The sequence below is a fragment of the Eschscholzia californica genome, unplaced genomic scaffold (genome assembly GCF_041429995.1).
Source record: "Eschscholzia californica isolate CP2 unplaced genomic scaffold, dmEscCali1.0.p SCAF_5, whole genome shotgun sequence".
Taxonomy (NCBI): Eukaryota; Viridiplantae; Streptophyta; class Magnoliopsida; order Ranunculales; family Papaveraceae; genus Eschscholzia; species Eschscholzia californica.
Window position 1 is genome coordinate 6,257,249 of NW_028238472.1, and position 16,925 is coordinate 6,274,173.

The 16,925-nt window shown below is 34.4% G+C and overlaps 1 protein-coding gene and 1 non-coding gene across 3 annotated transcripts; both read left to right on the forward strand.

Moving 5' to 3' along the window:
- The first annotated feature begins 1,238 nt into the window (after window positions 1-1,238).
- On the forward strand, window positions 1,239-1,311 carry TRNAR-UCU (transfer RNA arginine (anticodon UCU)). Its single transcript has one exon. It is a non-coding gene; the product is annotated as a tRNA-Arg (tRNA).
- A 9,947-nt stretch (window positions 1,312-11,258) lies between these two features.
- Window positions 11,259-16,624, forward strand: LOC147536600 (putative polyamine transporter At1g31830). Of its 2 annotated transcripts, none has more exons than XM_086639799.1 (2): window positions 11,259-11,583; window positions 14,843-16,624. In XM_086639799.1, exons 1-2 carry the CDS (start codon window positions 11,452-11,454, stop codon window positions 16,331-16,333), a joined length of 1,623 nt encoding a protein of 540 aa, XP_086495925.1. In that variant the 5' UTR covers window positions 11,259-11,451; the 3' UTR covers window positions 16,334-16,624. The 2 variants fall into 2 exon arrangements, with proteins under 2 accessions (XP_086495925.1, XP_086495926.1); XM_086639800.1 differs by lacking the exon at window positions 11,259-11,583 and adding an exon at window positions 14,098-14,289.
- The last annotated feature ends 301 nt before the right edge of the window (window positions 16,625-16,925 follow it).

Sequence of the window (16,925 nt, forward strand, 5' to 3'; positions counted from 1 at the left end):
TATCTAGTTTGTCCATTATTCCCATGTTGAAGAGAAAACCCAATCAAGTTTAATCGAGTTTACAGTTATTTAGAGTTATTTAATCGTTATTTTATCGTTCTTCGTATTAGTTTATTTTATTCTTAAATTCCGCTGCGTTCTACATCAGATAGAGCAAAGAGATTACAGAGAGTCCCAAGAGGACACAAGACAAAAAACAAAGGCAGAAAAAAACAAAGATAAACACGCTCAAGAGACCCCAACAGACCTATCCCTAACGATTATATCATAGCGATGAAAGAGTCCCAGAATATGACCATGTCCGTGAACGAGAAAACATTAGCCCACGGAAACTTTCTGTTCCACAGATAAATGAGAGATTTAGTCGCAAAGAAAACACACTTATGTTAAAAAGATATAATATAAGGTAACCTACATTATATAAGACATATTGCTCTGCAGTAAATGTTAGCATCCGTGGCCTAATGGATAAGGCGTCTTACTTCTAATAAGGGGATTGTGTGTTTGAGTCCCACCAGGTGTGTACTTCTAATCAGGGGATTGTGTGTTTGAGTCCCACCAGGTGTGTACTTTTTATTTGTTTTTTAACAAATACCCCTCTACTGTTAGAGACTTAAGGTGGTATTTTTTTGGTTCTGTTGATGATCATTGTGGGAATTAGAGAAAAAAAAACTTCCAATTGATGAATTTTATTTTGTGAATGTTGTTCGTCGAGCTTGTAACTCATGTGAAGAGATTCAGACGGTTGAACTGAGTTATCTGTTGAATTCCCTGTTCGGAGCAGAGAGTTAGATTATGTTAAATGGGTGAAAGCTTGGATTACTTGATTCTTAGAGTGGAGAAACACAACGAAAAGAAAGACTGAATATTTTTCCTTCGAACAAACTCTTCAAGATATTTGACTAACGTAAATGGTTGATTTAGGTTGATTTTAAGTCTGACAATTCAAAATTAGACAATAAAAAGAGTACTGATTGTAAATATAGATTACATTTTATTTTTATCAAAATAGATTATGGATTTAAAGGATAAAAATATCACCCTAGAATATCCGGGAGGATAAAATAATATATGGGTTTGTCGGGAGTCGAACCTGGGTCTATTGCTTTGAAGGCAATTATCCTGACCGTTGGACTACAAACGCTAGAGGTTGGCTTGTTACTGAAAGTTTTATTATTATCGGAGGATAAGATAACACGTACGTTTATAAGAGAAAGATTGCTCACTTATAAACGTGAGCACCCGTGGCCTAATGGATAAGGCGTCTGACTTCTAATCAGGCGATTGTGGGTTCGAGTCCCACCGGGTGTGTACTTTTTTTTGGGTTATATTAGCAGATCCTCCTCTCCTATTAGAGACTTAAGGTGGTATAGAAGTTCATTGTCTGATTATCTCACATGGGGAATTAGAGGAAAAAAAAAAACACTTCTTCGATGAAGTTTATTCTGTGAATGTTGTTCGTAGAGATTTAGGCGGTTGAACTGAGTTATCTGCCGAATTCGGTGTTCGGAGCAAAGAGTTAGATTATGTTAAATGGGCGAAGGCTTGGAGTGCTTGATTCTAAGAGTGGAGAAAACAACAAAAGAACTGAAAACCTTCTGCTCTTGTCAGTTGCAAGATAACGAAACTGTTTATGCTTAAGATATCTTTGATGACTGAGGTTATAAAGCTTATTCAATTCATGACATATCTACGTGTTATATATTCATGGTGTATCAATATCATGTTACAAATGTAATGACTTAAAATTCAAGTGAAAATAGTTTCGCATAACAGTGAGAACCTTCCACTCTTCGCAGTTGGATGAAAATGAAACGGTTCTAGGCCTCCGACGAGTCCCAAGAGATGACCGTAATTGAAGAACATCAATTTTTCACAAATCTCCCTTTGACGTGGGAAAACCCCGTGATATGTGAGCGTATAAAAAAATGGGTGTGTGCATATGAAGTTTTCCTTTGAACCACTTTTTTCACACTCAAGAAGAAATTTAAGCACTCCAAGCCTTTAAAAGGAATTGCTATCCAACCTAAGAAGCTAAACAAGAGAGTTGAAGTTGGTTGGAAGGCAATTATAGTAGAACTTTTATTTATGGTACAGCTGAAGTTTTTTTTTATCAGAGTCGGCCTTGGTCTTATTCATGGCAAGCGGTAGATAAATGTAGATTGAAGAATATGTGGGAACAATATCTCCTACTACCCATTTGTTAATAACATCAATCGGAATATAATAAATGGCAAGGTTGTGACTTGTGAGCCTGTGTTCCCTAAGAGAAAAATTAAAACTGATATCTTCGAAATCCTATTGGGTTTAATATTTCACATATAGCTGAAAACAGTACATTTCACGCAAATGTTTGTATTAAACTCTAATGGAATGGAGATATAACCAAATATTCGTAATAAATAAAATAAAATATACACAAATGACAAATCTAATCTAGATTTCAGATTCATTATTTAATTCTATTCGTTTCGCCGACAATGATAGTTTTAGTGGCTTATCAAGATAATCGTACCGGCATAATGCAGGGGCGGCCCAGGCCCAAAGCAGCCAAAGCGGCTGCTTTGGGCCTCACTTTTAGAAGGCCCCAAAATACAAGTGGATTAAGGCAACCCCAAGAAATAGAAAACAAAATATTGAAAAGCCCGGCCAAATGCCTAAACCTTTGAAACGGTTCCCAAAGAATTTTTGGGCTTATAATCCAAAAAACGGACCCTAATAGGACTTTTAGTCCTCTCTAATCCTATAAAGGGTTTCAAAACCAAAAAAATAATACAAATGGATATCTAGTCCATTTGGTGTCATCTAGAGAGAAAACACAAATCCCGAGAATACCAAATAATTTATAATACCTAAACTAACCTTCCATATATATAAGATCTAATTTAAGCTCAAATCAACCAATATTCGTTTTCCTATTTTATCTCCCTGTTTCTCTCTCCAATTACCGACTCTAAAGGAAGAAATCTTTATCTTCCTTAAATTTGTAACCGAAACCTTCTCTTCCTATCTTTCTCTCTCTCTCTACATCTTCATCTTCTGAAACTATCCTCCATTAAAACAAAAAACTTTGTAACCGAAACCTTCTCGTCCTATCTTTCTCTCTCTCTACATCTTCATCTTCTGAAACTATCCTCCATTAAAACAGAAAACTGAGTTTCTAAGTTTAGGTAAAACTCAAACCTTTTTTTATGTTTTCTGATTATGTTTCGATTGAAAATCTTCCATTAACTTGTTTCATTATCATTAGAGCTATTCAAAATCATCATCTTAATTGTTAATCAGGTAAACAATTTTCTTATTTGATGATTTGTTTCAGATCAAGAAAGTTATTATTGTCTTTCTCTCTCTAAAGTTTGTATTAATGATCACGATCTTCATGAGATTAATACTTCATTTCTAAATCTTACAAATCGAGTTTACTTATTGTTTTCAATCAATCGTCATATCAGTTATCAATAGATTTGGAGTTTATGCAAAGTATGATATTCAAATTTTCTCCAGATCTGATTTTTTTCCGTACAGATTGATGAAACGTGATTCTGTCACACGGTTACTCGTAACAGAATTAACATTATATATACTTTAGAATAAATTACCATAATGTAACGTAAATTATATAAACTTTTCCCTGCGATGTATATCAAATTGAGAACATGATATATGTTCTGGTTTTGCAAATTTTTCACGAATAACATTAACATTATATTATTTTGTGTAAATCATACGTAATTTATGGAACATTATGTATGATTTAATATTAAAACAGTTCTCGTTTCATTATTATAACATCTTTGATTTACATATGTAAATCCTGTGTACTTTTTTGTAAAGTACATGTAATTTATTCAAATGTTCATATAATTTACTGCAAATAATATACTTGTATATATAATTTATTTGAATTAATCTATCTCACTTTGTTATCACAGATGGAGTTCCAGGCAGAATCATCAAATCAAAATAAGAAAATCAAACTGAAATCAGATGGTTGGGATAACATATTTACGGAACTAGGACAGTTATTTCCTAGGGGTGCAAAAGCTTTTCGATATGCTCTTAGGCAATATAGCATCAACACCGGGCATGATTTCAAATTCATAAAGAATGATTCTAAGCGTGTTACTGCTGTGTGTCCTGTTGAAGATTGCAAATGGATAGTGCATGGATGGGCACCATTGAAATGCGATTCCATGTTCATATTGAAAGACATGGAAAGGAAACATGATTTCATTATTTGTGATAAATGTCTCATTATTTTTCATAAAGTTTGCATAATTTATTGTAAATTATACATAATATCGTATTTACAGTTTAGGTCAGAAATTACAAGGTTTGATCAATTAAAAACTTTTAAATTTTTGCTGTTATCATTGGTTATTTATCAAAAATTACCAAATCCTGTGGTAAATCACGGATACTTGTGAATAAATTATACATACTTTACGGTAATTTAAGTTATACCAGACAGAAATTGACATAATTTATCAAACAGATCTCTAAAAATTGATTTATGACGAAGCTTTGAACAACTATGTCACAACAGAAAAAATCATAAAAATCAACCCAAAATCTCACCATAACGTTGAAACAATCTTCTTTATGATGAAAAATAACCATGCAAAAAAAACTTGTGAAGAAATTATACATACTTTACAGTAGTTTTGGTTAGGATTTTTGTTTCTGATTGATTCGGATAATAGGAAAGAGAAAATTGATTTGGTTTCTAAATCTGTAAAGAAGAGAGAGAAAATTGATTTGGAAATATCCGTGGTGATGACGTTTCGTTTTGGTTAGGATTTTTGTTTCTGATTGATTCAGATAATAGGAAAGAGAAAATTTATTTTCCAAATCTGTTTAGAGGAGAGAGAAATTATGATTTGTTTCTATCCATTTTTTTTCTAATAAATTTCCATATTTTTTGCTAATAAATCTCCACAATTTTTGCTAATAAATCTCCACGTCAAATTTGAGCGTGGGACATTGACGGTAATGTGTTTAGAATGTGAGGGTTTTTATGTCCATAATGTAAAAAGACTAAATATCCATATTTTGAGAAGATTGGATCATAAACCTTTTTTGAACATTATTTTGGTCTATATACCCACCGACCCGTTCCCAAACGCCTTACTTATTTGGAAGGGAGAATCAATTAATGTTTGGGGCCCACAAAAATAATTAAATAGTAAATATTTACTTTTTGATGTGCAGACCTAAAAACTTTCAACTCCTAATTTACTTTTATTCCTTCTCTTTTTCTAATTTAGTAAATTAATAGTAAATATTTACTTTTTGTTTTCTTCAAGACAGTAAATATTTACTTTTCTCTATAAACTTCTGTTGTCCTCATTCTCTCCGGTGGATGGTGCAAAAACCCTCAAAACCAAACTTCTACCAATTACCACTCCAATGTTTTTTGTTGCAATATCTCTCTAAACTCTGAAAGCAACTAATGGTTTTTTTTGTTTTTCTCTCTTATTTTATGATGGTAAATTTCATTATTATTATTATTTTAGTTTATTATATTTAATGTATCTCATTTCAATCCTATACTCAAAGAGATTGATTTTCTTAGTGTTAAAATTAGGTCTCAACGAAAAAAATTATATTTTATGATTGACTCATCTCGAGATCTTCTCTACTCCTTATAAGATATATATTTAAATTTATTTTGTAAATCTTATTTCCTCCAATACAACGAATAAGTATTCATAGTCATAATTTAATAGTTAGTTTGTATGTGTTCTATTCAATTTTTAACTACACACCTTTTTTGTTACATTAAAGGTTACATTGATAATTTATAGAATTGTACAATTAGATTATAGGTATTTGATTTAATTTTTCTTTTGTAGGCCCTAATTCTCGTATAGTACTAGGAACTCATAATCTTTTTTTTTTTGTTGAACTACTAGGAACTCATAATTAGTAATTTTGCACCTCAAAAGGCAAGAACTCGACTAGGAACGCATAATTAGTAATTTTGCATCTCAATAGGCAAGAAGAATGGTTTCGAAACATATTTAGCTCAACTCTATATGTACAATTTGTCTTCTTATATAGTATTTTGTAATTTTGCATCTCAATAGGCAAGAAGAATGTTTTCGAAACATATTTAGCTCAACTCTATATGTACAATTTGTCTTCTTATATAGTATAAAGTTCATGTTTGTGATGTTTAGTTATGTTTTTCATACTAATTTATCTGTTACAGCGAAAAAATAATTTTTTATAGCTAATGTAAAAAGGGTCCCAAATTTTTTTTTCGCTTTAGGCCCCCCAACTACTTGGGCCGCTCCTGGCATAATGTATACAAGTTTACGATAGAATGATTTAAAACCCCCAAATCAGAATGTGGACAAAAGAGTAGATGTAGATTTACTACTCCCCCAAAACCACTGATATTATAGCTAAAGTCTGGTGAATGTTTTTTTTTTTGTATTCCCTCTTACCTTTTGTTTATTTAGAAATCATGATGTGATTAAAGTGACCTATAAGACTTTTTTGCACACCAAAGTAAACAAACAACCTACTCGGATGTCACTATCCTTAATCTAGGTAGATGAAAATTTAATGCTTTTCAAACTAAAAGGGTCTTGAAATGAGTTTGCATGGGTGGGTTACACACCATTGAAACAAAACCTAGCTAGATTAAAAAAAAAAATGATGTTATACACAATGTAGGTTATATATTGTTCAAGTTAAAATAAAGTCTATCTCTAATAAAGATTGAACACTTTACATGCTAAGAGTAATCACAAGGTTAGATATACGGAATTGACATCCAGTGTTGTCATCTATTCTACATACCACCAAAATGCGGCACTTGAAATTTGAGGTGTTTTTTAACCACTTGAAATATTACGCTTGTGTTAAAATTACGTACCAACTACGTACCAACGTTTGAATGTCTCAAAAACATTCTTTGCTTAGCTAAAATTGGGTTCAAGTCAAAATTTTATGTTAGTCATGATTTAAAAATAAAAATAAAAAAACACGTCGATATTCTCTCTCACTTGAGCTCGAAAACATTCTTTTTTTAACCACTTGTATATTACATTTGTGTTAAAATTACGTACCACAGTTTGAATGTCTCAAAAACATTCTTTGCTTAGCAAAAATTTGGTTGAAGACAAAATTTTATGTTAGTCTTGGTTAAAAAGGACACGCAGATACTCTTTCTCGCTTGGACTCTCTTACAATATTAAATTATTTATAAAATCCTACATAATATGTTTGAAGTTGTACAAATTATTATGTAGAAATCTGTGTGAACTCGTGTGAAACTTACATTAACTAAAACATAAATAAATTGTAAATCTTTTGAATTAAAAAAAAGTTGGCATAGAAATTTTGCTAGTTTTACTTTTTTTTTTCTTCCCCGTACGTTACATGAATATCATATAACATAGGCATTGAAAGTCATGTGAAGTGGGTGATTTATTTCATTCTTCTAACCGTTTAAACATGTATCATCCATCCTCCCTTTGTCTCGACTGTGACATTTAACAAATTCTATGGACTCTCTCTCTCTCTCCCTCCCTCTACCCCTCCCTCCCTCTACCTCTACCTCTACCTATCTTCCCTTTCCAAGTAGGTAGCTGATGTAAGATGTTAACAAACTGTTTTTGTTTTTTCCATTTACAATTTCACATTGATACACACCAATGCTACATAGACACGCCAACAATTGGTAGTCCAATTTGTAAGTGCATCTACTTTACAACGCGGATGTCTCAAGTTCGATTTCATGAAAGTACAAATCTAAAATATTGAACTTTAGTATAAATAAAATAATTTTTCTAGGCTTATGGCCATTTAATTTCGTCAGAGTTTATGCCAGTAGTAATACCGCTTATTTTAACTTTCAAATGAAAGGCTTATTCTGAGTTACATATTTTTATGATACTTATAATACTATATCCCATATATCAACCCACAACAAACTAAGACTATATTATTAGAATTCTATGAAATTGCATTAGTGCAATTGTGCAATTGTGCAAATAGAAGAAGCTATAGTAGTGGCACACTTTATGGTGTTTGACTTTTTTTTTTTTTTTTTTTTTTTTTTTTGATGAAATGGTGTTTGACTTGTACATTGTCTAAACTTGCTGCAATTTGAGAAAAAGAAAATTTGTTGGAAGGCTGCAATTTGAATTGGTTAACTTAAATAGATAAAGAAACAAAACCAATCCACCATTCAAATTATATATATAGTTAAACAATAACAATTATTTCGAAATTCGAATTGAGGTCGTTCAGACTTTGAAGCAGATTTCATATATGATGTGGCCGTTCAAACTATTTATAGTTATACGTAAGATTGATTAGGAATATATACTTGGGAAGTTTTAAAGGGGCCCTTCGTTTTTGTCAAAAGGCCCCCTCTTGTAAATTCGGTGCGAGCCAACTGAATTCACAATTCGGTACGAGTCCACCGAATTCATAAAAATAGGCTAATGGAGTGAATTTCGGTGGGTTCGCACCACATAGGCTTTTGTGAATTTGGTGAGCTCGCACCGAAAAGTCTCTTGTGAATTCGGTGGGCGAATTTACAAGGAGTGGCATTTTAACAAAAATGGGAGGGCCCTTTAAAATTTCCTTATGTACTTTTAGTAGTTTATGTGTTTATTTAATCATGGAAATGGCTATTTGGCTCGACAATGCATGATCGGCGAGAGGCGAAATTACTGACTTCAGAGCCATTAGTTTAAGCCAAGGGGTGCAATGGGCCCCTAACCTACACACCTTTTCACGGTTGATTTGAGAGGGAGAAGCAATTCTGTGGGCCATGGGTTTATTGGCCCCCACTAGAGGTGGGATTTTGGCCCGAAAACTTGAAACCTGCCCACGACAGTCCGAGTCCGAAGGGTCCGTGACGGCCCGATGCCTGATCATGTCACTACCCGCCCGACTGAAAGAGCTTAAGCAGAAGAAAGCGGGCATAGGTCCTTACCCGTTCATACCCATCCGTTTATCCTACCTCGCTTATATAGTCTGCCCGCTTATATACTATGCCCGACCGAACCGTTCATACCCATCCGTTTATCCTACCCACTCGCTTGTTTGATGGATTTTAAGCCTTTAGATCTATAGGGTTAGCTACGTCCTTTAGATTTGAAGGGTAAAAATATATAACCCTATAAATCACTTTTCTTTGCCTCTCTACTTCAGTACTACACTAGTGTCTCTCCCGTCTCTCCTCTGAAACCCTAGAATCCACGATTCATCGAAGAAGCGAATGTCGAACCAACTATCTTCTCTAAGTTTGTCGGTGTGAGACCCTACTTCTTTTTGCCTTGCTTAGTTGCTTGAATAAGTAACCCTAGAATCCACTATTCCTTCTCTTTGTTTCGACTTTCGAGTTTTGACTTTTGAGTTTCGAGTTTGACTTTTGATTTTCAACTTTCTCTCTCTGATTGTAACTTATAACTTTATCTCTTTGATTTTTTGTTGCAAATCTTCAAATGATTAGTTTATCATTATTTGTTCAACTTGCTTTGATTTGTCCAAATTTGTTTACGAATTGATGAACAAGGTTTTGGTTCGTCTTGTTTATGCAATTGATCTTTTCTGTAACGATTTGCTTCTGATTTGGTTAAGTTTTCGATATTTATAGTTTCAAAATTGTTCTTCCAATCAAAACTCAAATTTGTTCTGATTTCAATTTGATTTGTTTACCCATTTGTTTTGTATTTGTTTTGGATTCAATCTGTTTTGTATGATTTTATGTGTTTATGGATAAATTTCTTCATTTGTTGATCAGTGACCGGTGCCCGATCGATCGATAACCGGTTTGCCCGCCTCTTTAAACAGTCACGGACGGGCACTTTGTTTGAGAAAACTCTGAAATGCTCATCCGTTTTATCCGGATGTCCGAGTGGACACTTAGGGCTTGTGCTCGTGTCGCCCGGACCGGTTGAGTTAGTGTCTGTTTCCCGGTCGTCCGGATCGATTGCCACCCCCCCCCCCCCACCCTGCATACAACTCACAAACTCAACATTCCAACACTATAAGTACCCAAAAATACATACTCAAGTCCAAAAGATGTCCCGTGTCTAGATCAAACCCAAAACGCAGTGTATAAGTTGTCTCAATTACTTGATATTTGGTCTACCAGCTTTTTGTGCAGTGTTTGGATGCCCCTCTTAAGTCCATGAGGTAGTGGGATCGAGTCTCGGTGGAAGCAGTTGGCCAGTAACATTTATCCCATGTAACTTAGGTTATAAATAAAGTAAATAAAGTGATGAATTTGTCGGGCTTTAGGCTTCTTCTTGTTGTTGGGCTTTAGGCCTCTTTCATTCATGGTTTAAGTTAGGCGATTATCGAGCTTATCACATCTTCATGATCTATCAATGCATTGTAACGACTAAGTAGATCGTAGTCGAATTTCCAAAAAAAATTACTTGATATTTGGTTTGTTGTTATCTACTTATGGTTTATCGCGAACTTTATTTATCTCTAACCTAATCCCGAACAAATCTCGACATCTGACATGGCGAGACATTAGATCATCGGCTCATAAGTTGTGGGGATTAAGCTTAAAAAAGAATTCGTTATTAATATTTCGTCGTAATTTCTCTCAATTATTATGAAATTTCTCCCCCAAGATTTATAATGATTTTGCTATATCGTCTCTTTAGTTGTTCTGATTTGGATCGTTGATCATTAATAGACGATTCAAATACATAAGTAGCGGAACAATGTCAAATTGGGTAGAATAGTAGAGCAATTTAAAACAATCAAGGACTTTTAACGAGATATCGCAAAATTAAACTTCCAAGAAATTAAACCTCGACGAATCATATCAAACGTTGGAATTTGGTCAACGGTATTAGAATTTTGTATTTTGTACTTTTTCGTAGTATTTTTCTATACCTCCCTCGTCAAACAAAACTTTTCTTTTTTTTGTAGAAGTTAACAGGTTTTTAAGGGAGCCTGAAACCAAAGTGCCTCGAACCCCTGACCAAGAGGATAGGCAACCAAGTGCTTCTCCCTCGTCAAACAAAACTTCGGATAGCCGATCTGACTGATGTCATGTGAAAACATTACCTCCACCGACCATTTAGGCCATGTATTGTCGGGTCAAGTAGCATTGTTGGTTTATATTTCAAATAAATTTTTTGTTTTGAGAAACTTATACTAGGTAAACTACACATGTATTATTCACCTATCCATAAAAACACAGAGAAGAAAAAAGAAAAAAAACAAAACAAAACAAAATAGGTAAGAAAAGAATTAAGAGCTTTATTAGGACTTCCGATTATTAATCAATAGGGTTTAGTATTATTAGTCAAAATAGGGAGTAATTCTTATAATTCAAGTCTTACTGATTTTTGGGATAATTACCATGACCGAGAACTCCTCCCAAATATATATAAATATATAACATCTTCATAGAAATATCCGGAAACCTATAATAGACTCAAAAATATTAGAGAGAGAGAGATGACAAGAAGAGAAGAGGTAGTAGTATTGGATAAACGTGTTGAGTTGGGGAAGAAGATTGTGGAGAAATCAAAATCTCCACCTCCTTATTCCAACACATCATCATCATCATCACCATCATCATCCGATCAAGTAAGCTTCCAACATTTTTTTTTTTTTTTTTCTCTTAAGTAAAATCTCAATTTGATTCTATTTTCAACATACTCTGTTTCACTGTAAGTCCTTTCTCTCTCTAAACTTCTCTGTTTTATTTGCTCAATTTTCTCTCTCTAGACTCCTTACTCTAGTGGGTCCTCTGTTTTATTTGCTCATTGATTGATTTGATGGTTGTTAGGCTCTTTTTAATAGATTTTTTTATTGATGAAATAAGCTCTTTTTAATAGATTGGACAAAGAACTAGGGAATTGGTATATGGGAAAAATTAATCTGTTTTTTTTTTTTCTAATGAAGATAAAAATTTAGTTCTCTGTTAAAAAGTTAGTCTGAAATTGGGCTAGAGAATTATTTTATTTACTTAATCAAAAGAGAAAAAAGAAAATGAGGAGAAATTGGTTTTCTTTATCAATTTCCGATTGAATTTCAGGCCAAATTTTAGGGATGGACAATTGTTCTAGTATTTCTTAGGTTAAAATTAGAAAAAATTTGTACATAAATTTTGAAGTTGTGTCTCAATAAATAAAAGGACCAGCTTTTAATACAAAGGTATATAAGTGGCCTATTCTTGCAACAAAAAAGTGGCCTATTTTTAATGATTTTTCTAATTTTGTAACTTACTAGAATTGTTAATAAACCTTGTGGTCATTGACTCATTTCTTTCATATAGGCTTTTATTTAGTTGCAATTCTTTCATATAGGTCGATGATGTGTTCTACTAAAAAAACAAGCATGTTAGGTGTCACTTTGGGGTGGAGGTGTTGGCTCTCAAAACAATAATGTTGATAACATTTGTTTTTTTGACATGTCAAACCCCTTTTTTGTTCTCTTTATGTCGGTCATCAGCGAAAGACTGGTGATAGACTGCTATCGTTTACGACCCTTCACAAAAATAAATTTTTTATCCTTCAACCACCAATATGATTTCTCAGTCTCTTTCTTCCTCTCTCAATTTTTGCGGTTGGGGGTTTGAGCAAAGAAAAGAGAGGAAAGAAACAGGAGACGTGGTGATGATTGAAGGTGGTGGTGGTAGTGGGATAGAGAAGGAAAAAGACTATATTCTTAATGAAGGGTCACCACAATAGTAGTCTGCTAGAGACTTTTCGTTGATGAGCGATGTGAAGAGAAGAAGAGGGGTAAGGGCATGTAAGGTTTTTCCTTTCAAATTTTTAGAAGCCTAGATCATTTTGAAATGCCCAAATTGCGACTTCATATTAATAGTCTGGAGGCAAAAATAGATTACACATTTCATCTTTGATGTTTTGCTTCATTTTAAATAAAGTTCTCTATATGGTATCCACATAAGATTTAGGTTATGTACACCGATAATACTATTGAGAGTGCCATATGTATGTCTAGCGAGCACATTTTACAATGGCATGTCATTGTTGTTTGTACTGAGATAATCAGTATGTTGGCTACATTCATTTGGGCCACATTTTCCCCACGTTTGGTGTTGCATTAATTCTCGAGAATCTCCATTAATGGAGGAGAGAAAGATGAAAGTGACTAGAAGAGAAAATAAGATAAAACTGGGGGGAGGGTGGAAAGTAAAAAAGATAGACCACAAATTTTAGAAAGGACATAACATCATTCTTAAAAAGCAAACTTTTATAAAACAAAGAAAAATGATAGCAGATGCTACAAAAGTAGATCTAAATCGGAATCACTCATCCACTGAGAGTAAATCCATCAAGAGAGAGAGAGAGAGTTTACTTGAAAATTGAGATTGTTGATTTTGTGTACGTCCAGAATATGCTTTGACTAGTTTTTTTTAACATTACTCAAAAATGAAATAAAAGTGACCCTATTTTACTGGTTTATTTGAAAGCCAAACAAGCAAATTTGGACACATTAAAGGCCAAGCAAGATGTAGTTGTGTAATTTATATTCGATCCTACTCTTGCCACCCTTATTTGTTTCATCCAATCCCGCCATACGGACCAGCATTTATAGTTGCTACAAATAAATCCTGCTTTGACACGTCATAATCTCAAGATTTTAAATTGTCATTGGAAACGATGTGTTTACATCTTTATAAGGGGGGGCATCCCACGTCGGGAGATGCTAAACTGCCCAGTTCGGTGCCCACTAAAATGCTCAGCTGATGTGGATTCACTAAAAGACAAGGTTTTTTCAAATTTTGATTACGGTGAGGACCGCTTTTATTTCTAAACGAAGAAATTTGGACATTTCAATGGGGATTCTATCTAGGCACTCTATCATTTCCCTCCCACGTCTCCCACGCATGTGGAATTGCTTACAACACACTCTCTAAAACCACATTACACGAGAGACAATGTGTTGACAATGTTACTGTAGAAACCAACTTTGCTAATGGTGATATTATTTGTTTCGATATTTGTCGACCTCACACTCTGCCACGTCAGCAGCTTGATTGAATCGAGCAGTGACTCGGACTGAATCGGATTGCTGACTCAGCCACTATACCCGGCACACTTATTAAGGAACCACGTTTTTGGAAATTTCTTCGGTTGGCAATTAACAGCCGTCCGATTTTTCAACTACCAATTTCTTATAGACTACTTGTCCCCTGAATCTTGAATCTCACATCTTTCTCTCTCTCTCTCTAAAAACTAAAATTGATGAAGAACACTCAGTCCTGAGAAAGATTGCACACAACATAAATCCTAGTCTCTGATGAATGAGCTTCGACATTAAATCGTTAGTCCCTTTAAACCCTTGTATTGTTTTATTCTAATTAGGGTATCTATCTATTTATTGTTCTGTGAATGATGTAATTTCATTTCTGTTTCAAGAGATAGATCTTGCATGGAAATATTTATTTAGGTACCAAATTGAAATTTAGTCAAGGTTAATTTTAGTGGGTTGAGCTTATAATTTTATCTTATCTTAAGTAACCCATTTTGTGATTATGTCTGTAGTTTGATCTTTCATGAAGAAATTGATGGGATTGAATTTATGATTAGTGAACTTGAACTTTTGTTATTAGTGGGTCTTTTGAGAATTTCCTTGTTTTTGTACTTTTTTGCTTTGAATTGGTTTGTTTCCTTTATCATCTTTAGTATCAAATTTTAGTGTAAATTTATGTGCTTTTAGTGAAATTTTGGTGCCATTGTTGGCTTGGCTGGGGAGTGGGTCTAATAAACCGAACTACGTAAATCGCTTGTCTTCTTTGTGATTATTTACTGCTTTTCTTGGTTGCTTGTCCTTCGTGATAACACTTTGTTTGGTGGAAAAACTTGTTTTGGTGTAGAAATTGAGGAAAGAAGGAACCAAAGAAGCTTCAATTGAGATGGGGAACTATAATGATGTACCATATGTTGTAGTTGATGAAAGAGGTTCTCCAACCATGGATAAGTTTACTAAAGTATCAATGGTACCTCTTATTTTTCTCATATTTTACGAGGTATCCGGGGGGCCATTCGGTGTCGAAGATAGTGTTAAGGCGGCCGGTCCTCTTCTTGCACTTCTAGGGTTTCTTGTCTTCCCATTTATATGGAGTGTCCCTGAAGCCTTGATTACTGCGGAAATGGGTACCATGTTTCCCGAAAATGGAGGTTATGTTACTTGGGTTTCGTCGGCTTTAGGCCCGTATTGGGGTTTTAATCAAGGTTGGGTGAAATGGTTAAGTGGGGTTATTGATAATGCTTTATATCCTGTATTATTTCTCGATTATCTGAAATCTGCAATACCAGCTTTAGGTGGCGGGTTACCGAGAGTTGCAGCTATTTTAGTTTTGACAGTAGCTCTTACTTATATGAATTTTAGAGGTTTAACTATAGTAGGATGGTTTGCCGTTTTATTAGGAATATTTTCTCTCCTACCTTTTGTGGTTATGGGCTTCATATCAATTCCTAAGTTGGATCCTTCAAGATGGCTTGTCGTAAACCTACACAATGTGGATTGGGCTCTGTATCTGAACACCCTTTTTTGGAATTTGAACTATTGGGATTCGATTAGCACTCTTGCCGGAGAGGTAGAGAATCCGAAGAAGACACTCCCAAAGGCTCTCTTTTATGCTCTAATCTTGGTTGTTGTTGGTTACTTCTTCCCACTTCTAATCGGCACAGGAGCTATTCCACTTGATCGTGATTCGTGGAGTGATGGTTATTTTTCAGATATTGCTAAACTAATCGGCGGGGTTTGGTTAAGGTCGTGGATGCAAGGAGCAGCTGCAGTATCGAATATGGGTATGTTTGTAACTGAGATGAGTAGCGATTCTTTTCAACTTCTTGGAATGGCTGAACGTGGGATGCTTCCTGAGTTCTTTGCTAAAAGATCTCGTTATGGAACTCCTCTGATCGGAATTTTGTTCTCTGCTTCTGGTGTACTCTTGCTTTCATGGTTGAGCTTTCAAGAAATCGTCGCTGCAGAAAACTTTCTTTACTGTGTTGGGATGATCTTGGAGTTCATAGCTTTCATTAAACTAAGGATGAAATACCCAGCAGCTACAAGGCCTTTTAGAATACCCGTCGGAACCGTAGGATCTATATTGATGTGTATTCCACCAACTATATTAATTTTTGTGGTTCTAGCTCTTGCTTCTCTTAAGGTTATGCTTATTAGCTTCGCCGCTTTGGCTGTTGGGTTCGTTATGCCGCCTTTGCTGAAGTATAGTGAGAGAAAAGGATGGTTGAAGTTTTCTACTAGCTCTGAGCTTTCTGATATTGTCGAATATCTTTCGACTAATAATGAGGCCAATAATGATGCTAATAATCGAGCCACTACTTCTCTATCTACTTGAAAGAAGGTTTCGAACTTCCTCCTAAATGTTCGACGATGGTGCAGATCAAAGTGAAGAACCATTTGATGCTATCTATATTGACTGTCAAGTTTGGAAGCATCTCAGCGATGAAAGACAATGTAAACGTGTCTATCTCTCTCAAGACTTGCCAGAGACCGCGGTAAGATAACGCCAGTACTTCTAAATTGTAGAAATGAAGTATATTTAGATGTTTGTTGATGTTTTTAGCTCTTCTATTAATGTCATATTAACTTATGATTGTGGTTAATAGAAATTTTACCTTCTCTTGTACTTGTGCCAAATGTTCCTTCTGAGAAATCATCTTCTTGATTTCGGTTCGTAGTCTATGTTCTATAGTTTGATGTGTTTTTTCTAATTGTGACCTTAACATTGCACCAAGAGGAACTTGATCTCCAAAACTGGAACTGAAACCCAAGTCACCAAAAGTAGTTTTCATTGGGATCATCATGTATCACCATATGAGCATCCCCAAAGATAGGGTATTAGCCCAATAGTCGATACGCTATTTCCAATTGCAATAAGTTTTCAACTACTTTTATGGATAATATATTATCTACGGGTCATATACAAC

What these genes read in the sequence shown, in the direction of transcription:
- LOC147536600 (XM_086639799.1), top strand. Translation starts at nt 11,452, where the DNA reads ATGACAAGAAGAGAAGAGGTAGTAGTATTGGATAAACGTGTTGAGTTG. An exon ending in CACCATCATCATCCGATCAA is followed by an intron (nt 11,584 to 14,842) that starts GTAAGCTTCCAA and finishes GTTTTGGTGTAG; the next exon opens with AAATTGAGGAAAGAAGGAAC.